Source organism: Ambystoma mexicanum, chromosome 14 (genome assembly GCF_040938575.1).
Source record: "Ambystoma mexicanum isolate Mex_15411 chromosome 14, UKY_AmexF1_1, whole genome shotgun sequence".
In the NCBI taxonomy this organism is placed as follows: domain Eukaryota; kingdom Metazoa; phylum Chordata; class Amphibia; order Caudata; family Ambystomatidae; genus Ambystoma; species Ambystoma mexicanum.
The window spans coordinates 662,594,691-662,617,905 of record NC_090940.1 but is presented as its reverse complement, the minus strand read 5'-3'; the positions used below and the strand labels follow the sequence as shown (position 1 = coordinate 662,617,905).

Below are 23,215 nucleotides of genomic sequence, written 5' to 3'. Positions count from 1 at the left end.
AGCGCTTTAATCCAAAGCGCTTTACAGTATAACAACAAGGTACTGTGGTGATGGGGCAGTAGTTTTTGGCCAGTGTTGGGTCTTATGATGATTTTTCAGTAGTGGGAGGACCCATGATTATTTGAGTTATGTTGGAACAAGATTTGTGGCGAATGATGCATTGATGAATTTTGTGATAAAGGGGACTAGGGCTGCTGAGCAGTCTTTTATGATTGATGCTGTGCATATGTCTCCTTTGCATTTGGTTGGTTTCAGGTTTTTGAGGATATTGGCTGTTTCTAGGTCTGCGACTTATCTAAAACAAAAGGTGGGTGTAGTGTGATGAGTGATGGTTGGGGTAGGGTTGATGAAACCAGTCTTGAATCGTTTATCTTCGATTTTTTATTTTATTTGTTTTTTATTTTTTTCTGGAGTAGACCGATTTTTGGCGCGCATAGCGTTCTGTATATTCCTGCACCATGTTTCGTCTTTTTGTTCGGTGAGGGTTGTGATGCAGGGTTTTCAAGTGTTTTCAAGTTCTTAGTATTTTGAAGAGTTCTTGTGAATTGTAATTCACTTTGGCTATTTTGGCATTGTAGATGGCTGCTTTAGCTGTTGTGATGGCTTGCTCATATTTTTTAGCAATCTTATTGAAGGCCAGTTTGGGGTGTTCTTTCCAGAGAGCTTCTGCTTGTCTTTTCTGTGAGCAAAGTTCTTGGCGCTTGGGAGTGAACAGGGTTTGCAGTGGTCTGTCTGTAGGTTTTGTTTTTCTGGGTAGGAGCGGGGCTACTGTGTCTATGGCTTAGGTTAAGGTGCTTGTGTAGATCTCCGTTAGATGTTTAGAGCTGTTTGAGGCTAGGTTTTCCAGAGCTAGGGTGTGAGGTTGGGGGGAGATAGATTCTTTAGAGATTTCTTTTTATCTTTGTGACCAAGTAGGTGGCAGTGATGGTGGAGCTTGTTCGAATGAGGGGAAGGTAAAGGCAATGATGTGATGGTCTGACCAAGTGCAGGGGTTGTTTGAGGTGATGGTGATTTGGCTGTTCAGGTCGGCTATCCAGTCCAGGGTTCAGCCTTTGAGATGTGTAGGGGTTATGACGCAGTGTATGAAGCCTAGGTCTGCGAGGGCGTTGGCAACACCTGTCGTCGCTGCGTGGTCGGATGGGTCATGCAGGCCTAGATTGAAGTCTCCTAATAGTATCGCTCTAGTGGTGGGGTTGGCGTTTTCTCCTATGGTGTGGATGAGGTTTTCCTCGGAAGTAGAAGAGGCTGGCTGGCGGTATATGATGTGTATGGTGATAGTCTCTGTAGTTTCGGTTACAAGTTTAACTGATGGCCGTTCGCAGCGGCCTTCTGTAGCGGAGCTGCAGTGTTTTTTCCTGAGGGAATCCCTATGTATGAGAGCTACCCCTCAGTTCTGTCACATCTGAGGATGGTGTCGCCTTCGGGGACTGTTGGGGATAGTGCAGGGCCAGAAGCTTGGTGAAGCCATGTTTTCGTGATAGCTAGTAGGTCTAGGTTCAAGGTTATGATTAGGTTGTTGATGTCCAGAGCATGAGTGGCCAGGGACCTGGCATTGATGAGGGCACCGTATAGTGTGGGGTCTTGTTGCGGTTCTGGGGTATGGGTGGTGCGGGCAGTCTCTTGGGACTGGTCATTAAGTTGTTTCTCCTTCGGTTATTGCATGGATCTTGGGGGTTTTCTTTATTGTTCGAGTTAGTGAGCGATGCGGTGTGGAGAGGGTGGTGCCTGGAGTTGTGGCCGGAGGCTTTCTTGTGGCTGGTTGTGTTAGCGTCTTTGTGGATGAGTGACTGGCTCGGGATCTTGCATTGAGGTTCCGTTTTCTCATTGCTGTGGGCGCTGGCAGGGGCTATCTCTAATGGTTCTTATGCTGAGTCTATTGTTCCTTGTTTAGGCGGGTGGCTGTGTAATGATTGGAGGATCATTTTGGGATAAGGGGTGATTTTGTGGGCCGATGGTGATAGTTGGGAGGAAAGGGCCAGGGCAAGTTATGTGTTGATGGCTCGTCGGTGGCCTGCTATCGAGAAGACTACATTCTGCCGACCACATGACCGCCGGCAGTACATCAGGGTACTTTGAGCTTATCTACTGGGGTGGGGTCTGTGCATCTGCGGCCTAGGCCTTTGAGTGAGACTGGCTTTGCTGGCTCCATGTGGGAGTGCAGCGGAGTCCGGTTTGTTCGTGAAAGGTAGAAGTAGTTTGGTACGGCGGGTTAAAAGCACATTTAGATTTGGGTTGGTGGTGTGGGCCAACTGTGCACCTAGGTTTAGGTTTGGTTGTGCCAATGATGCAGGTTAAGAGCACATCTGGATTTGATTGGGTAGTACAGGCTAGACACACATCTGAATTAGATGTGGTGGAGCAGGCTAAAATACACACATAAAATCAATTTGATAGGGTGGGCTAAAAAACATAAATCAGTTTGGTGGAGCAAGCTAAAATACACATATGAAGTCCATTAGGTGTAAGACAGGGGTGATCCCCTTACAGCACGGTGGCTGTGGGTGCCTCTAATGTCAGTCTAAGCGACAGTGAGATGATTATGAGAGCGTTGTGGTAGGTGTGTGGCATGTCCTTAGAGGAGTTTGGGGTAGAGGCTGCCACTGGATGTGGCGGGTAGGTGATGGGTAAGATAACTTACTGGATTGTGTGTTCATAGGCGACTATTCAGTGTGCCGCTCCTTGCTCTCCCATGCCCGGACAGGCTCAGATGGGAGCCTTTAGTGAGGGCCCTGTGTTGTGGGCTGGCTTCCAGCTTGACGGCTAGCCGATTGGTTGAATTAAGAGGCGATATCCAATCAGGGATGTTGCACCTGAGGTGGAAGTGTAGCAGGCTCTGCAGTGCCTGTTGGTGCAAAGCAGTTGGTGTGCATATTGAGGAGGGTGACGGAGACAAAGGAATGCCCCAGCGGTGGGCAAAGTGGGTCATGTGACCAGGCGCAAGGCAGTGCGCTCGATTTTGGGCACATGAAAATGAAGTGGAAGTTCAGCTGTGCATTCTCAGCTGCAAATCTCGATTGCCAATGCCGCCTTCATTCTTGCAATATATATTCAGCAGGAGCCCCCTGGGCTTACACTGTAACAAACAACGGACTAACACCAGAGCTGTTTACCTGACATGTCCCAACACACGAGTCAGGCAGTTGGCAATAATCACGCACAGTTAACGGCCCTTTACCTTCCTCACAGGGATAAAAGGCGGAGCACGAAAGCACATTTCGAGCAAGGCCGAACGCACGAAGAGACCGCTACACCAAACTGGCATTTCAAACGGAGGAGAAAAACGGCGAGACCTGGAAGGACGACGAAGGGGGAATTGCACTTGCCCTTTTCAACATAGAGCCATGAAGCCTCTGAAAGGGAAATCATCAGACTGGGAGTTACAGCTGGCGTGCTGTGCAGCAAATTTCAACAGTACACAGGGCCTCCCGCATTGATAATGTAGGCAGAGAGGCAAGCTGGCTACCGTGGTACTATCCTTGAGTCCAGAGATCAGAGAAGGCAGCGGGTTCAGCACAGCCGGTGAGGCAGGTAAGCTGATCGCAAACCGACCTGTGTTGAGCCCTAGCAATACTTTGACCGCAAGGAATTTGCAAGAGAACGAATGTGTGTGCGTTTGAACTTTAAAGAAAGCCCATTTGAGGTCAAGGTGCAGAGGAGTCTGAAGCCACATGGGCAGGGATTCGCAAGGCTCTGACCGGTACCTGTTTATAAACTACAAGAACCAGAGGGATCTAGGAAACGGTGGCCTAAGGCATCCGACTGGTCCTACAAGGGTTACGTCAAATAAGTCTCTGACCCGTTGCCCGAGGAAAGCTATAGGAAGGGAACCCTGCTTTCCAATAAGATTGTGAACTGTGGAATAAGGCCGTAGTGAACTTGACGGAGGGAGGCCCAAACTGCAAGGTGGAGACTAATGCACCTGTGAACATTTTCTCGACAATCGTGAACCCGGCCGAGGGTTCTCCTCACTGGGAAGCTGTTCAAAAGGACATTAGGACTCTAGAAAATGGTAAGCTGCACTCGAAAGGCTGTAGTGAACCCGACAGAGGGAGGCCCAAACTGTGAGGGGGATCCGAGCCTGACGGAGTGAGATGCTGAGGGCAAAGAGCCCAAGGAGCAACATCACTGAGCACTTTTATTTGTTTGTCATTGTGAAACACCACAGGCTTTCTAATGCAAGAGACTTTTGCAGCAGAGAGACTTAGCCTCTGAAAGTTTTGATATCGTTGAACTGGAACTGTGAACCTCATGCTAACAAGGTCAAGGAGTGTGCTGTCCTGCCTTGTCCCATGCTTCAAACGTGGAGAAGGGAGACCCAAGCATACCATCCTGACTTTTATCATTTTGTGAACACTGCTTTTTTTTTCTGGTGAACATTATCCCACACTTTTTTTTTTTTTGTAATTTAGCACTAAGGATTGGTATTAAAAAAAAATGTTTTTAGTATAGGCCCTTTTTATTTGATGAGACACCACTAGGACTGCCTTATTTTTATTTGATTGTCATAGCTTGCTCCCATTTTAGATTTGGGTTTAGATGAGGCATTTATCTCACACTTTATCAAGTTCAATAAACACCATTGAACTGTGATCACTTGTCTGTCTTTACTGTTGCCACCATGAGTTCCTTACAGTCCCGTCCACCTTTCAATCTGTAGCAGGGGATTCCTGACGCAGCAGGGCGGGGCGGTGGAGCACCCAGACCTGGCCAAGCTGGTGCTGGCACCCTTGTTCCTGACCAGCCGAGGCTTCAGCATGCTCAATTTTCAGATGACAACTGGGACATCATTCAGCAGGCCAGGAGGCCCCCGACTCGGTCCCAGTATAAGAGTAAATGGATCAGGTTCTGCCATTGGGCTTGTGACAAGGGTCTGAACCCTGTCACCTGTTCTCTGGGTGACGTTCTGGCTTTTTCAGCACACATGACTCGTTCTGGAGTTCAGGTGGATACGTGCTGCACTTATTTGGCAGTCATTGGGGCTTAAAAAAATTCCCCTGAGCATGTGCTTTCTGCAGCCAGCCCGGTTGTTAAGACCCACCTTAAAGGGTTGTCTAAGCTTTTTCTGCCGGTGCATGGGCCGGACCTGGTCGGAGACCTCTGTGATTCTTGCAGGTGTGTAGCACAAGCCTTTAGAGCCGAGGGCCTTTGTCGACATCAGCTTGGTGACACTAAAGACAATTTTACTGGTGACTCTACCTCGGCACGTAGGGATAGTGAGCTAGAGGCATTGTCCTTGTGCGTACCCTTCACCACGTTTCACAACTACAAACCTCTTTCCCAAGGTGGTCTCTCCATTTCATCTGAATCAAGAGATCTGCCTGCCGGTGTTCTTCACGAACACGCAGTCAGATGGAGAGAGGGCCCTGCATTCCTCAGGCCTCAAGATGGTCTTTAAGTTTGATCTCTCCCGGACAAAAGCTTTCAGGAAGTCCAAGGCATTGTTTGTGACTCTTCTCAGGCTTCCATCGCCTGCTGTTTGGTTCAGGCCATTTTGGAGGTGTACAAGGCCATGGACAGACCTGTTCCTGAGGGGATTCTTCATGCCCATGCGGTCAGAGCCAAGGCCACGGCCGTCGCGTTTGAGAGACATGATTCTTAGGATGTCATTAGCAAGGCGGCTACTTGGGCCACTCCGTCGACCTTCTGTAAGCACTACTCACTAGACAACAGCACCAGGCATGATGAATAACCTTTTTGCTTCATCCTAGATATGTGGCAGGTTATCACAGCTCCACCCTATGTTCTTGTTCGGTGGCATCACCCACAAGGTGGGAGGAAAGGGGACGGGACGTATCACTAGAGTACTCCTAGTTCATAGTCCCCTTTCCTTCATACATCCCATCCGCCTCCCACGCTAGTATGCCAATGGCTAATATGTAATAGGCGTAGCCATGTATCTAAGCGTCCGATGCGTTCAAAGGGGACTGAGGTGAGGTGCTCGAGGGCGGGGCCTCGGTGGGGCATTCTTGCGCCTCCAGGCTATGCCCCTGCACACTATACTTTAAAGGGGAGACTCAGTTAAGATTGCATAAGCAGGAGCAAAACAACAGCTCCTTGGTATCCAGCATTAACCACTGCCCAGGAGCTACCACGGGGTAACGAGGAACTAGTTAGTACATGGCGTTCCCCAAAACGAACTTCTCACTAACGTATCATATTTTCCATTTTGTATGACCCATTATGCTTTAAATGGTGTATAGATGGGTCCTAATGTGTATTTATAGATTGTCCCAAACACAGAGTTAAATTCACATAGGAGCCTCTGTTCAGCATTAGCTGCCCTGAGGAGCCAAAAGTAGCGCTTCTAGCTGTTTGTGTCGAGATAACCAGGCTCGGAGGAGTTCATTATCTCCCGGCTCCCCTCAATTTCGACCCCTCCCTCAGACTTGGTGTCTGGGATTCACACATCACCTTAGACATGGTGCCTGTGGCATTCACCCATCACCTTAGACATTGTGTCTGGGGATTCACTCCTCACCCTAGAGGTGGTGTCTGTGGGATTCACGCCTGACCTTCGACATGGTGTCTGGGGATTCACCCCTCGCCCTTGAGGTGATGTCTGGGGATTCACCCCTCGCCCTAGAGGTGGTGTCTGGGGGGATTCACCCCTCACCCTAGAGGTGGTGTCTGTGGGATTCACGCCTGACCTTCGACATGGTGTCTGGGGATTCACCCCTCGCCCTTGAGGTGATGTCTGGGGATTCACCCCTCGCCCTAGAGGTGGTGTCTGGGGGGATTCACCCCTCACCCTAGAGGTGGTGTCTGGGGGGCTTCACCCCTCGCCCTAGAGGTGGTGTCTGGGGGGTTTCACCCCTCGCCCTAGAGGTGGTGTCTGTGGGATTCACGCCTGACCTTTGACATGGTGTCTGGGGATTCACCTCTCACCCTAGAGTTGGTGTCTGGTGGATTCGCCTCTCACCCTAGAGGTGGTGTCTGGGGGGGGATTCACACCTCACCCTAGAGGTGGTGTCTGGGGGGGATTCACCCCTCACCCTAGAGGTGGTGTCTGGGGGGGCATTCACCCCTCACCCTAGAGGTGGTGTCTGGGGGGATTCACCCCTCACCCTAGAGTTGGTGTCTGGGGGGATTCACCGCACACCCTAGAGTTGGTGTCTGGTGGATTCACCTCTCACCCTAGAGGTGGTGTCTGGGGGGAATTCACCCCTCACCCTAGAGGTGGTGTCTGGGGGGGGGGATTCACCCCTCATCCTAGAGGTGGTGTCTGGGGGGGGGGATTCACCCCTCACCCTAGAGGTGGTGTCTGGGGGGGATTCACCCCTCGCCCTAGAGGTGGTGTCTGGGGGGTTTCACCCCTCGCCCTAGAGGTGGTGTCTGTGGGATTCACGCCTGACCTTTGACATGGTGTCTGGGGATTCACCTCTCACCCTAGAGTTGGTGTCTGGTGGATTCGCCTCTCACCCTAGAGGTGGTGTCTGGGGGGGGATTCACACCTCACCCTAGAGGTGGTGTCTGGGGGGGATTCACCCCTCACCCTAGAGGTGGTGTCTGGGGGGGCATTCACCCCTCACCCTAGAGGTGGTGTCTGGGGGGATTCACCCCTCACCCTAGAGTTGGTGTCTGGGGGGATTCACCGCACACCCTAGAGTTGGTGTCTGGTGGATTCACCTCTCACCCTAGAGGTGGTGTCTGGGGGGAATTCACCCCTCACCCTAGAGGTGGTGTCTGGGGGGGGGGATTCACCCCTCATCCTAGAGGTGGTGTCTGGGGGGGGGATTCACCCCTCACCCTAGAGGTGGTGTCTGGGGGGGATTCACCCCTCACCCTAGAGTTGGTGTCTGGGGGATTCACCCTGTGGCATTCCCTCATCACCTTCGACGTGGAGTATGGGGGATTCACCCAGTGGCATTCCCTCATCACCTTCGACGTGGCGTATGGGGGATTCACCCCGTGGCATTCGCCCATGACCTTCGACGTGGTGTCTGAGGAAATCAAGAGAAAGAAAAAGTTCAAAAAGCCGCCTTTTTTGTTAAAGGGGGTCTGGTACTGAAAGCCAAGTACACTGAGAAGCAAGAGAAAATGAGAAACCAGGCTTACCTCTCCCTTAGGCGTGGAGAAGGTGGGAGGACCTATTCAAAAGGAATTAGTGAATTATTTGAACTAGTTGTACAAAATCACACTTGGGATTGAATATCTAAAACAAAATTTAATAGAAGATGCATGTTAAAAACATTGATAAGAGAGACCACAAAAAACAAGGGCATTGCAATTATTGGCAAAACTATTTTTGCATTAAAAGAATTGGTTTATGTGCAGTGATCAATATGCAACACATTTTCACTGTCAACACTGATTTGGTGTTTCTGGCTTGAAGGACCGATTGTGATGTTTAACAGTCAAATGCTTGTAGAGTACACACTGTCATCTTGCTCAGAACGTGATTTTCAAAGGCTTCAAGCTTTCTTCAGGACAACAAAACGGCGTGACTAAGGATGTGAATGTTAATCTAAAAATAATGAAAAGGATCGAATTAAAGAGTGTGATAAAGTTCATCCTATTATTGAATGCGGACAGAGAAAAGCTCTAAGGCTCGCCTTACACTGGTGACGTCTAGGGAGACAAGGGTGGAGACAAGAACTGACTTATGTTCAGGTGATTTCAAAAGCTGCTGCACAATGGCTACCTATAGTGATGGAGACAAACTATTAGTCACGGGGCAAGGGGGACTCTGTTAGTTAATATTATACAGAATCCAGGAGCAACTCATGCGCCGGTGAGCCCGAGGGCCTGGCTGGAATGGAGACTGTGGCCGCCTGGTCCTAATACACTTAGAGAAAAAACAAAGCATATAACTATGCTGGGGGGGCGGGGGTGGGCAGCTACTATGGAGTGCAGAAATGCGCAAAAGAATGCCTGTATCATCTGGGAGGATAGCTTAACGGCCACGTGCGCGTCTTGGAAGCAAGACGACACGAAGCAACACAGGTTCGATCCCCGGGTCCGCGCTTAGAAACCTCTGGGTGTTTAAGCGCGTTATAAATACGCAACTAAGACAAAAAAAAACAATTATGCAACAAAAAAAACGAACAATTCCTGTAACAGCGCCTCGATGCCCGCGGGCTGTGTGAGCGCTTTAAAAAAAATGCAAAAAAATAAAGGGTTTTAAGCAAAGCGCAGATTTTGCATGTGATGAAGGGAAACCGCGTTGTTGTTCTAAAAAATATAAAATAAATAAAATATACTCGGTCTCAAAAAAACGTAACTTGAAAATCTATGTTATGCAAAAAACAACGCACACCAGAAAAAGTGTCCCTCTTTTATAGAAAGGCGGGCTGTAAGTTATTGTGAGATTAGAAAAAACGCCAACTGGTGGCATTCACCCATCCCCCTGGACGGTGCGTCTGTGGCATTCACCCATCCCCCTGGACGTGGCGTCTGTGGCATTCACCCATCCCCCTGGACGTGGCGTCTGTGGCATTCACCCATCTCCCTATACGTGGCGTCTGTGGCAGTCACCCATCCACTTATACGCGGTGCCTGTGGCATTCACCCATCCCCCTAGACGTGGCATTCATTCACCCATCCATTCGGATACTGTACCCCTGGGATTGTGCTGATCCATAGACCAGGGACGGTATCGCTGTGGGTGGCTGCTCCCTGCAGGGTGTTAGCCAGGGCATGTATAGGGCATGCCACCCTCCGCTTACAGGACTGAATGCAGCAGGCCATGCCTGGGTTCCTGTACTTTCATGCCACTAACCCTGGGCACATCTTGTGCCAGGCTGCTGCAGAAGTGTGGCTCTTGACCTCGCCTGTAGCCTTCTCCATGGCTTCCTGACTTATCCGTGCTATCTTGGTGCACACTGGCGGTGGTTTCAGCAGGTGGCCATGTATTTCCCTCCTCTCAGCTGTCTGCTTGCTCGTGGGATCTCCTTGAGCGCTATGTCTTGCCCCGGTGAGAGGGCCTGTGGCATTGCAATCATTGAATGAAGTCGTGCGTCCAGGCCATTCTGCAAGGAGGCACACGCCCACACTGAACAGCTCAACTCGGGGCATGGAAAAAGTAAACGCTGCCATGGGTGTGGCCAGCAGAATTAGAGGATTGAAGTTGGTTTGAGATTTTTATTCAGAAAGGATCCCAGTTTGGGGGCTGATGGGGTTGGGGTGTGTCATCATAAGGAGGATTCCTCGGGATGTGTTTTGGGATCGTCTCGGGGAGAGAGAATGCGTATAATAAAAGCAAAATGGCAGAGGGCAGGGCACCTGGTGGCCTGGCACCTGGCGGCCTGGCACCTGGCGGCCTGGCAAGGAGCCTGGCCTGAACTCGCCCTCCCAAGCGCTGCACGGGCTCCAGCAGCACGGCCCTTAGGCTTGCCTTGGGTCCAGCAGCCCAGTGCCCTTCCTGGCACAGTCACGCTCCATCTTCCCTTTGCTATGCAGCCTCCCCGCAGTCGTTGTCACTCTGACATCCTGTCCCCTTTACACGATACTTGTGGGAGGTCCCACTCGCGGGAAGGGACAGCAGCATTTTTGGTGCATTTGAATAAAATCCCTCACATTTGATTGGATGCACACACGCGCATGCTGCCACGCCCTTCCAAGCGCCGCCACGTATGTTCCTGCTGGACGGGAGGGGGTGCCTGGTGCCGTGCACCTTGCACTTTTCCATCCGTCTTTATTTCCACTCGTTTTCTAGCTTTTGTGTTCCAATGCCTTCCAGCGGCACTTCAGTCCCCTCTCTTATATCAACCAAAATGAGTACCAACTTTGGTTGGATGATATTGTGTGGTGGGCGTAAGCGCTACACAAGTAACAGCGCATCGTCATACAGAGGAAAACTGATATTGTGGTCTGCACGTGCTGCCAGGGCGTGGCGCCTGTCACTGGTCCCTATTCATTCTATCTGGCCTCACTCCAAGCCCACGGGCATCTAGGCGCTGTTCTTGGCAGTACATTACTGTAAGGTTACATGGTTACAAGCAGGCAGTTATTGCACTTAATGCACTGTCATGGCATTCACATTGTTACATGGTTGCAGAGTTAAGCAAGTTGCATAGAGTTCCATAGTTGCATCAAGTACAGTTGTTATGGCATAGATGTAAGGTTACACAAGTTACATGGTTGCAGGGGAGAAGGACATCAGAAGCAGTAGTTACTTATTACTTGTATACATCAGTTGGTGCCCAAGAGAATGCGAGGGCCAAAGATGTGTACGTTTGTGCAGTTCTTTATGTAGTTCCTGTGTAAATAGCCATGTTTTAAGGTGTTTTCAGAAGGTCCATTAGGCGGTTTCTGACCTTAGCGCTGCTGGTAGGTTGTTCCATTGTTTGGCCGCTACTACCTCCAGCATTCTGCAGTTTGAATCGTGGGGTGGTGAGGCAGTGCTCGTAGGAGGACCGCATGGGTCGATTGGAGTGCTTGGCAGTGAGGTTAGGTATTTAGGTGCTTGCCTGTGGAGGCATTTGAAGCGGATATGCTTCTGTATGGGTAGCCAGTGAGTATTCCGTCTGATTGATGAGATGTGGGGGGTCTTCTTTGGTATGTTGAGAGCTGCTCTCGGGGCATTATTTTGGATTACCTGCAGTTTTTTGGTATTCTGGATCTTAGTGCCCACATAGAGGGCATTGCGTTAATCCAGTCTAGATCAGATGGGTGCTCTCGCAAGGGTGATGCAGCTGTCAGGTGAGAGTGGGGCCTGCAGGCAGTGATGAGCTTGGCTGTGTAAGCTGCAGAGAAGTTAGTGATATGGTGGAGTTCAAATAAAAACCAAAGGTTTTTACTTCTTTCGAGACCTTGATAATATTGCCGTCTATGTTGAACGATTCAAATGATTTAGAGAGTTTGTTGAGATGGTGTTGCGAATCTGTGACGAGGAGTTCAATTTTCATCATTCAGGCACAACCCGTGTTGGGCCATCCAAGCCTGAATAGTTTGATCGATGGTGTAGAATGAGTCGGTGACACAGGAGCCAGAGATGGGTATGAGGGTTTGGGTGTCATCTGCGTAATTTGTGTACGTGACACCAAATTCATTGAGCCGGTCAAATAGCGGCTTTGTTGCAGCGCCTTGTCGGTGTGTGCACTTACTCCTTGGCTTGCAGGTTTGGGAAGACCTCTTCAGATCTCCATGTTGTCACCTTCACGACTTACTGGACATGCTAAGCGGCCAGTCAAGATAGTGGGTCACAAAATGGTGGCCACCTCAAACAAGATGCATGCGACACAGGAGGCTTCTGGGCCTGCAGGCCTTTCCTCCGTGCGGGAGGCAATATCTACAGAGCCTTTACCCACTTATCAGGATTTAGTCTCTTTTGCTTTTCAGGTACACTGGTCCATGCAGACAAGGGAATCTTAGCCCTACAGGTGACACCATTGGTTATTTTGGACCTGCGGAGGAGTGGGGGGCTGTAGAGAATAGCCATGTGGGTGCCATCCTCAGGCTTCCCGGGCTGCTGTGTAAAGTCACATCAGCCTCCTTCAGAGGACAGGTTCCTTGTAAAAGTCCAGGGCCTCATGCATTCCCAAACTGTTTTTGGTGCATTATCTGGGAGATGTTGCTGTCCCAGCGAATAGTCTTGATTCTTCCTTTTTCCGCGTTAGTCAACATGCCTGTGACCACTGTCGTTACCCCTCCCCCCACGGCACGCTTACTGGGCCCACCCAGACCTGTGGTGCCAGCGCAGCACCCTCTTCCAACTGGGCTGCCAGTTCCTATTTAGCCTCCCTTGCCGCATTACTGGAATTCTTAGATTTACCTATGCCGGAGAGCCCCATGGCAAGAGACAGGGGTGCTGATGGGTTCTGGCCTCATGATTAGCCGAGACGTCAGGCGTTCCCATTCAGAAAGAGGTCATGGCAGAGGCCCTCAACAGTTGGAACAACCTTAATTTGGAGCAAGTGGATTGACATGAAGTTCCATCCTCTGCCCTCCGAGTCTGTGCGTCTATACTACCACCTTCAGGCCTGGTCTTCTGTGGCGGCGACTGCTTTACCCTCCTGTCCAGGTCCTCGGCTGGCTCTTTGACAGCTCTGATTTTTGGGAAAGAAAGGCAAGTTCTTTTTAAGCTTGTTTGCAAGGTTTACAAAATCACCTTTCAACTCCTGCAGGATATAGTTTGGATCTTCTAGCTGCTGCCAACCAAAGACTATGATGAAAGCTCTCTGAATTCGAGAAGTTTCATCCTGCAGACAAGCAGCAGGTTTTCAACTCTGGCCCAGCAGAGGCTAAATAGGTCACCCAGGATCTTCCTGAATCTGCGGCCAACCATGTTGATATGTCGGCCAAAGAGATGGCAGTATGAGTTGACACGGGAGGCAGGCCTTTTTATGGGTACCTATTTGTTTTGGATGTCCTGGATAAGGGAATGGACATCCCATTTGAGATTTCAAGCTTCTCCCATTCTCCTACTGACCAAGAGCTCCAGAACGAGACATTGAGCATACAAAAAAACTGTTATTAGCAGTTTTGACTAATCCAGCACCAAAGTCCTTCCTCTGCTCGCAAAGGTCTTCAGAGGGCAGATCCAGATCCTTGAGTGCAGAGGCGTGCTAGGCAATGTGACCGTTCCCACTATCAACAGAGGAAGGAACACCAACGAGCTACGCCTAGGGGTTTCTTCCAAGGCCCTGAATCCCCAATTTTCAAATTGGAAGCCTAAGCAATGACGGGCTTTTGCATCCTCATCTCCGCTGGAAGGGTTTAGTTTAGGGTGGATCTTGTAACATCTGGATGATTGAAGGGCAGTTTCCTTAGACCTGTGGGTCCTGCCCATTGCCAGGGCACGGTATCTCCTTCCCCTTCTTGCAGTGTAGCCCTTCCGCCCGCCACTGCTGAAGTTGAGAACCCTCTTTAGCTTCCAAGGTTCTGAATGCGTTGGACATCCAGGCAGTACAGAAGGTCATGTCCTGCCAGTGGGGGACAGGTTATTTTTCCAGGCTTTTCACAGCGCTGAAAAATAACCAGGCAGTCCTGCGCACCATCCAGTACCTTTCGTCCAACACATTCCTACCTCTGGACTGGTTCAAGATTATCACTCGGCCACAGATCGGGTCTGCTCTGTGCCTGGAGGATTGGATCTGCCTGCTGGATGGGGATGATGCCTAATTGCATGTGCCCAAGTGGGAATCGCATTGGCCTCGTGCTGGGCTCAAGATCAGGGTCCAGCTTTACCATGCGTTAGTCTGATCTCAATGCTCTCCGCCTCAGTCTGTGGTCTTACAGATCCTCCATACCCCCCGTTTGATTCCATATGTTTGGGCTTATATATGTATTCCATCGGGGGGACGTGTCTTGCGATCCCATTGGAAGGGTTAGCCATCTACGCGTTCCCCTCCCCTCCAAATAGTTCTCAAGACATTCATGGAGACAACATAACATCTTGCACAGTTATTCTGGTGACTCCACTGTCGCCCGCCAGGTTCTGCTTCTTGGTCCTCAAGAGACTAGACCATGCCTCTTTGGTCAGGTACCCTCTGAGGCTGCACATTGTGATGATCCTTGAGATAGCGTCACTTTCCCCCAGGGGAAACCCTTTCCATGAGGCTAGGGAGGTGCGGCCGCTAACCAATAGTCGCTCTAGGGGTGGTAATATGCCAGAGGACCTCATGGGGAGGAACTATCCCTCATGGGGCAAGGATGCAAAACAGGGACATGGCCCCTTAACTCCTGATACCCTAGGGTAGTAACATCGCCCAAACCTGTTTTTCCTAGACTTATGTCAGAAACCATGTGTTATTGTGCTGGGTTAGACAGTCTTCATGTGATGGGTACAGGGACGACGTAAACCTCAAGAAAGCTATATCCAAGCGGGAAAAACACTCGACCAGCTGTTGTCAATGGAACTGACGTTATGCCCGGTGGACTTGACTATATCACAACGCCAGAAACAAACGACAGGGCAAGAGAGATTGCGATAGAAAGAGAGACAGAGAGGACGATCAAATTGGAAAGCGAGATCTAGGCCAAGGCAAAGGGAGAAGCTGAGGGCAGGCGAGAGAGATGGATGTGGAGGGTGTGGCTCAAGAGAACACACGAACATCTCGCGGGCCGACGAGGTGTTGGCAGTAGTCGAAATAGAAGCAAGAAGTGCAGAAGGCATCCTGCATGAAAGCAGTACGCCGACCTGATAGAAGTGAAACCTGGTAGCCGATGGGCGAGAGTAAGACTGAAAGAGGAGAATTGGCATAATGCCCCAGTGAAAGAAACGTATATTGTTTGAGACCCCCATAAAGCGTATCAGTCGGCTGGCAACAGGCCCAGCGGAACGATGGGCATGACCTGTAGTGGGTGGACCGAGCGGTCTGACAACTGCGCGGAGCTCCCTAACGATGTAATGCCTGTTGCAAAGTCGCATAGATCGGCTTGAGAAACATCCAGACTGTGGTGGTGGCTGAACGACCCGTACGGAAGGGACTGTCAAGTCCATTGCCGACAGAACGACGACCCACAATACTGGGCCTAAGGAACAAGTGCCCAACAAGAGAACAAATATTGAGTATTGCAAGGTTCTAGGCAGAACCAGTGAAGTATCCTGGCATCAAGTGCAGGTAATGGGAGTTGATAAAAGTCTGGGAGGAAGCAGTGGGAAAGCAAAGATAGCCTTAGAAAACAGGTAACAACAAGCTAATGTAAAGAAATGCTAACTGAGCAATCCTGCATAAAGAATGGTTAACTAACAAGTAACACTCAGCAGTTGTGAATTGAGTCTGTCTTTAAAACTCCAACCCCAGCTCCCCGAAACGTTATTCAAGGGGTTATCTTCTTGAACTCTGCAGAGGAAACCGAATCCCATCCAGGGGTCTTCTGGAGCATCATTGGCGAGAACAGAGTTATGAAGAGGGCTTTTGAGGACAATCATTGACAGACACAACATCCCAAAGCATGTGGGAAATAGTCCTTGCTAGGCACGCCACAGAATCATCTAGGGCTGGTCTTCCAAGTAAAACCCAATCACTCGCTATCAAAAGGGCTGTGCCAACCTTATGATTGGTCAGCAGCAGATCCTACCAAGAGTCGGGTCCCTTCAATCCACAGGGTCAACACTTCCTGTTGAAATAAGAAGAAAATCCTTCTTTGTCTTCTCTTTCACAAAAAGCTGAGGCGCCACTCTTTCCATGTCAGAAAGGAACCCAGTAGCATCTGGGGAACCGTCAACATCGGAGGCTGTGAATGTGAAGAAATCAAGAAAACAGTAAAGAAGTCAACGGAGTAGTGAACATTTTGTAACACTGTTCCCTGGGCAGATCCACGAGTGTGGTGCCAGAGATTCGGGAGGGACTGGGGGAGCATTTTCGACGTCCCAGTGGGGACAGAATACGTCTGTGAAAACCGCTGTAACGGAATTACACGTTCTGCTAAGAACTGTGAAAGACATCGGGGATCCAGTTTGGAGAAGGGAGTCATTCTTCTAGCCTCACAAGGATCCTGTAGAACGGTTTTGTTTCTTTTAGGTTACGAGAAGCCCGGAACGTTTGTGGAACTTGGGACACTTTACATCCAGGAGAAGGGAGTCCTTCTCCTGTGAAGGGAGTTGTTCCCCTGGGTTACGAGCCGAAGCAGAACTTCATATGATTTTATTGTAGGGGCCTGTATTAAGTAGGAGCCTTTTGATGTGGTCGTTCTCCTGGGTTGATATGGACTCACATGGACTTGCTGATGAGCACCCGAGTTTCTTCAGTTTCAGGAGGGAATCCCCAATAGAGTGAAGGACAGAGAGGTTTATTTTTATGTTGAATAAAAGTCTATAGCAACCATCACTGCACCACATGGTCAGGCTCTTCATTCCTTTTCCCAGCATTCTGTGAAAGAAAGGGGGGCACCCACTCCCTTCAGTCTCTTCAGGTGGTCGCTTGGTTCCTCTCAAGTGGACCTGGGGCATCTGGGGTTGGGAGAATGTATAGGTGGGCTTGGCGGCTGGCAGCCCCATGCACTAACATGAGAGGTCAGTAAAAAAGCAAATGGACATGTTATTGCAATTGGTGCTTTTATAAGCAGCTCAACCCCTTGTTGGGCGGTCTGGAAACGGTTCTGTCCTTCATTTCTGACCCGGCTTCTTCAGAGATTTGCATGGAGTCCTGCCGTACCTATCCTCTGGCGGCGGTGGTGATCCATAAGAATGTTAAAGGGGGCTGATTCTCCCTCTCTAATGTGGTGGAGAAGAAGCATTTTAAAAAGGTGCAAGCGCCTGTATCCTCCTGTTGGGAGACCCATCCCAAATGCGACCTCACTGTTGTGCTCAATGCCTTGGCTCATAAAACGTTGGGGCCCGTTGCTATGGTAGACATTAGGCTGGTGCCTTGTAAGCCAGCTTTTGTAGTGGCCATTGTGTCGGCATGCAGGGTCAGTGAGCTGCAGGACCTTTCACAAGGAGAAGAAGGTGGTGCTTTGCATGCCCCCATCTTTTTATCACAGTAATATTGATTCACATTAACCAGGAGTTTCCCCTTCCGGTGTTTTTTGATAGCTGTATTTGGAAGGGGAAAGGGCATAGCCCAATCAGGACATCCAGTGACCTCTGTTTTCTTTGGACAGGAACCTTGAGTAGGCTCTTCGTTCCCTACTGCGCCAAGACTCCTGGCCAGTTGGCCTCCTAATGCACTATAGCTCAGTGGATAGTATACTACACATGCCAGAGATTGCCTCTTCCTTAAGGGCCTTCGCTCCATGCAGTTAAGTGTGGGGGAAAAAAGGGGCTGTGGTGTAGGCGTAAGTAATATCGACTACTGTACGCCTAGTCCAGCTTCTGACCTTCTTTGCTAAACGAGTCATCAATCAGGTAGGGGCTAGGTGATGGAAACGGATCGGTGGAGTGAGGCTGTGGGGCATCTATGTCCATATTTACGTCCAATGAAATGTTCGTAATTCTTTTTAAATGCACCAAAAAAGTGCCCCGGTCCCATCCTCATGAGCAGGAACTCCCACAAGTATAGAGGAATGGGGACTGTAAACTAGTAGCACAGCAATCACTACTCTGAGTAAGTATTACTTTACTTGAGATAATGTCCCAGTCCTAGAAAGGGGGATTATGGACTAGTAGTACAGTAATCGCTACTGTGAGTAACTATTACTTCACTTGAGATAATGCCCCGATGCTAGGTAGGGGGACTATGGCCTGGTAGTACAGTAATCAATACTGCAAGTAACTATTACCTTATTTGAGATAATGCCCCGGTCCTAGGTAGGGGGGACTATGGCCTGGTAGTACAGTAATCAATACTGCAAGTAACTATTACCTTATTTGAGATAATGCCCCGGTGCTAGGTAGGGGGACTATGGCCTGGTAGTACAGTAATCGCTACTGTGAGTAACTATTACCTTATTTGAGATAATGCCCCGGTCCTAGGTAGGGGGACTATGGCCTGGTAGTACAGCAATCACTACTCTTGAGTAACTATTACTTTACTTGAGATAATGCCCCGGTGCTAGGTAGGGGGACTATGGCCTGGTAGTACAGTAATCGCTACTGTGAGTAACTATTACCTTATTTGAGATAATGCCCCGGTCCTAGGTAGGGGGACTATGGCCTGGTAGTAGAGTAATCAATACTGTGAGTAACTATTACCTTATTTGAGATAATGCCCCGGTCCTAGGTAGGGGGACTATGGCCTGGTAGTAGAGTAATCAATACTGTGAGTAACTATTACCTTATTTGAGATAATGTAGTTTGTGTCTTGGTATTTATTAGAATGGGACTGCTTTCACACCACCTTAAGGTTGGATTCCAGCCCCCACTCCCTATCGAATCCTCTCCCCAGCCCTGTAATTACATGTAATTAGATTAACAGGCCTGCTAATTGTTCGATCTGCCTTATAGATTTCTAGCTTTATCTACTGGTAAATTCCCTCATTCTTTGCTTGCTGATGTTATTGCTGTTTGCCCCGCTTGTCGCTCACCCTCTTACAGCCCTTTAACCCCTTTTCTGTGTCACTCTTTCGTTAAAGAAAAAAGCCCGTGTTTTCCTCTCCTGCTTCCTGGCACTAATCAGTGACTCGCTCACTATGGAAATGGGGCTCAGTTTCCATTTTCCTAGACCACCCTCTTTTAGTGGTCATTTCTTCACACTCAAGTGTTTGTCGGCATTATGCTGCTACTCTAGCTGCAGGTGCTAGTGGCAATAATGCCTGGGGGTGGGGACAGGCTGTACGGAGTGGTAACATCACACCACCCTCGTTGAAGAACTTTGCTTTGGCCTAGTGACTTCATGGTCATGTGTTTGCTTCCTAGTAAAATTGGCTCCCCACACATGCCTATACAGCTTTGTGCTTATGAGTTGTTCCTCACCACTAAACAGACTGTGGGGTCTCTGGCCATGGGCGATGAGCGGGTACAGGCCGCAGGTAGGGACCAGGGTCATGAGGGTAGAGTTTGCTTCAGGTAGGGGTAGGGGCAGCGAAGGATGCAGGCTAATGCAATAACCATTTGTCCCTCTTCCCGCAGGTGAATGTCTATGTCCTAGGAAGAACATTCCTGGTTTTGGCCCGAGAGCTCTGCATTAATGCTCCAGCTATAGGTATTTTATTCAAGGTTGGCTTTTCATACTTTGTGTACATTACTACTTTATCCATTATTCAAGTTAATCAGATGTGTATGTTTGATTTCTCAAGGTTTTTCTGTGTTAAAATATCCAACAAACAGTCCTGTCTACTTTACTTGAACAGTAGCCAAACAGTCAATCATTGCATGTTCTATCATTGATCATTGTTACACAACCATGCAAAAGCCATTGACAATTGTTAGCTGAAAAGATGGCACTGAAAGATTCCCCTGCGCAAAAGAAAGGTAGGTAAAAATGTCTCTATGGTTTGGCTTGCACTACACAAACCTGGCCGACATCTTGTCTTCTGTACTAAAATGAACATGGAACCACCGCCTGTAAATGGTATAAGCGCAAACCCCATAGGACACAATACTTAAGAGCTCTTTGTTTGGGTGGAAAGATGGTGCAGTGCACTGTACAAAGATCCATGACGGACAATGACCTGGACAGTTATGTAGGGTAGGACATTTTAGATATGACCACTAGCCCTCCTGGGACTGGGATTAACCTGGTGACCACTAGCCCTCCTGGGGCTGGGATTAAACCTGGTTACCACTAGCCCTCCTGGGGCTGGGATTAACCTGGTAATCCATGCTCAGCGTGTCATGAAAGTGTCAACAGGCTAATAAGTGCCATGACAATGCTTGGAAAACTTCTCAGGACACCGATCATACGCATAAGCCGGGTGCTGAAGTTAGTGGAGATGGCAGAAAGAGCACATATGCTGAACAAGTTGATTGCCAACTCTTTTCTCTGTGGGGATCCTTATTTATCCAGTCTTGTGGTATTGACGTTCTCACCGATCGCAACCCACCTGGTTAAGGCCTCGAGGGTGCGCAGGTGTTGTGGCGCCGATTGAGGTGTTTTTCACCCTAAACACAATTGTGCATAATTTAAACAGTTTGAGTAAATTGTGCTTGTTACACTGGATTTCGTACTCCTACCTTTTACTTTCCTGTTCTGACAGAAACATGTTGTTGTTTTCTCAACATAGTTCCAGCAACTACTTACCTCATTAACCTAGTAGGAGATGGTGAGGTTTGTATACATGATGTAGTAGGTCAGAATTGGGAGACTGACAAGCAGGTATGATTTGGGCTTCTGGGTTCCTCACCCTTTCTTGCATTGTCTCCTCTGGACTTTGCAGCCCTCATCCTGATTCCCAGTTTGTGTCAAGTGCCTTGTCCTCTGCGGCGTAGCGGGTATCGTCGGGGGACTGTCATCGGCACAGAACCGCTTCTTCAGGTTCACATTGGGTCTCTGTGTGTTCCCTTTCGCATTCGCAGACTTCCCCGCTCATCCGCTCCGCATGCTGTCTGCATTGTGCGGTCTATCAGCTCTGCTTCCGTGAGGGCCAATCCATCCTCTGCTGTCATCCATAGGTTTGCGTCTCACTCTGACTTGCCCTTTGCGACTGGCGTACTGGATGTTTACCCCAGGTGAAGACCGCTAATCTCATAGACCCATGCCAGTGCACTCCTACAGGTAGGATGCAGGGAGACCCTACAGGTCGTGGATCACCATTTTGAGACTTCTGAAAAGAAAGTGCACAAATATATGTTTGGTGATGGACGGCTTGCCCCCTCCATACTCTCAGGGGGACAGTGTACAAAGAGATTCCAAGATGTCGCTTCATGCCAGAAGCCATTTTAAAACCTTGCCGGCCTTCAATAGAAGCAATGACTACCAGGCAATTAGCCAATCTGAAAGACATAGTAACATAATGAGGGTGATTAAGGAGCCCTCCAGGAATAACTGGTCTAAATTTAGATATCAAAGAGTAGGAATAACCTTTCAAGATTGAAATGAGAAGCCCTGCCCCAGTCCAGGGATTGTAAAAGGCGCTGGGAAAACGCAGTGACTGAGAGGTTACCAGAGGAGGCCAGCATGCCTGCACATGCTTCGGTGACACACGGGAGATCCTTGAAGCAGGAAACCGGGAAGAAGGCTTTGGCAATTTGGGTGAAACGTGAGGTATCTAGGTGGGCGCATTCCAGACCTGAAGGGAGAAGCTGGTCAGGGTGCTTAGAAAGTAGCAGCCACACCTTGAGAGAATTGGAAGGCCAAAGCCAGTCTACTGACCCTAAGGTAAACGTGAGTGACTGGACCCAGGACAGCAGCAATACATAAGATCAGCTGCCCGAGGAGAAGCCTAATGAGGGAGGAGGAATAGCCATTCCTGCTGCTGAGTGCAGAGAGTACGCCTAAGGTCCTGGAGAGCAGCCTTTTGGAAACCTGACCAAGCTAAGGTCTGGGAGAGCGATATGTTGACAATCAAGATCAACCCGAGTTCTGGGAGCGACATGATTGTAACTCTCAGAAATACAAGGTCTAAAAAAGCCCAAAGTGACTTTTGCCAGACCGGAGGAAAGCCTGAAGGAGAGAGAACTGTGAAACATGGAAGCTCGGAGAGACTTTGGGCATCATCACAAGTTGGGTGGTAGCCCCTAAAGCCGGCGCTAACTGAATTAGCGCTGCCAATACTGCTCCACCAGATTAGGAGTTGGCGCAAATACCGTTGGCCACAAAATGAACCGGCGCTATTACAGCCGGTGCTAATAGCCCCAACAATACAAAGTGCGATTACAGCAGTATCCCAAGTTCATGTATGGCGGTATTGGCGGCGAAAACCAGCGTTAATACAGCTGAGATTTACCTCCAGCTGGAAGTAAATGAACACAGGTGCCAGTTATTAAGCCACAGGTTCACACAGTGCACACCAGAGGGCTACATAAAGCACAACCCTACCGCAAACACTGTTTCCAACAACATGCTGCAATTATGCGCTGCAAACTGGGACAGGCGCTGCTCATGCTGCACCTGGATCTTGAATTATAGGACAACCAGGCCAGAGCACAGGGAGCACTGGGGAAGGGTTAAGGGGGATAGAGGGAGGAGGAGGAGGAGGGAACTGGCCAAGCAAGGCGAGCACCCATCCCCAGGTTCAGGCCATCACCGACACCCAGTTGGTCGCCCTTTACTGCCTCAACAGGGAGACCATCACTGAGGTGCTGGTCACAATCCAGGAAGACCTCAGGAGCTGGATCAACATCCGGACAGCTGTTCCCCCACTGGTGAAGCTGGTGTCAGTCCTGCAGTTCCTGGGAACAGGCAGCTTCCAGCACTCTGGCCATGATACACGGCATGGCACAGCCCACATTCTGTGTAGTCCTGGCCCAGGTGCTGGATGCCCTCCTGTGGCATGTGAACCACCATATTGCACTGCCTACCACCACAGCCCAGGTCACCGACATGAAGGCTAGGTTTTATGCCACAGCCCCACTGCCTAATGTCACTGTAGACATTGACTGCACCAATGTGGCGTTGGTGGCACCCCACGCCCATGAGGCCGTGTACAGGACCCAGAAGCTCTACCACTCCCTCAACGTGCAGGTGACCTGCGATCCTGACCTAATCGTCCACTGCTGTGCCCGCTACCAAGGTTCCAACCACCACTTTATGGTCCTACGCAACAGCACAGTGCCAGGATACATGGAGAGGCACAGAGGACAGCAGACGTGGTTAGTGGGTGAGTGCAATTGCTGCCACATATGCACAGTGAAGCACCAGACCTAAATTGGTGGTGGGGGTATGTTAACATTGACACAAAGCATGACATGACACCAGGTAACCCAGCATGCCCCAAGCACCAGAGCAGCACACAGCCGCAAGACAGCCACCAGGGACACACCACTGAACCGCCACAAAGCCACAGGGCACAT

At 49.6% G+C, this 23,215-nt stretch overlaps 1 protein-coding gene across 3 annotated transcripts in view; it reads left to right on the top strand.

Moving 5' to 3' along the window:
- The window catches only part of BRF1 (BRF1 general transcription factor IIIB subunit), a 1,105,609-nt gene that overhangs the window by 435,593 nt on the left and 646,801 nt on the right, over nucleotides 1-23,215 (top strand). For all 3 annotated transcript variants that reach the window (XM_069638202.1, XM_069638201.1, XM_069638205.1), the window contains one exon: nucleotides 19,394-19,466. In XM_069638202.1, coding sequence (XP_069494303.1) covers nucleotides 19,394-19,466 — 73 coding nt within the window. The remainder of the gene's footprint in view (nucleotides 1-19,393; nucleotides 19,467-23,215) is intronic.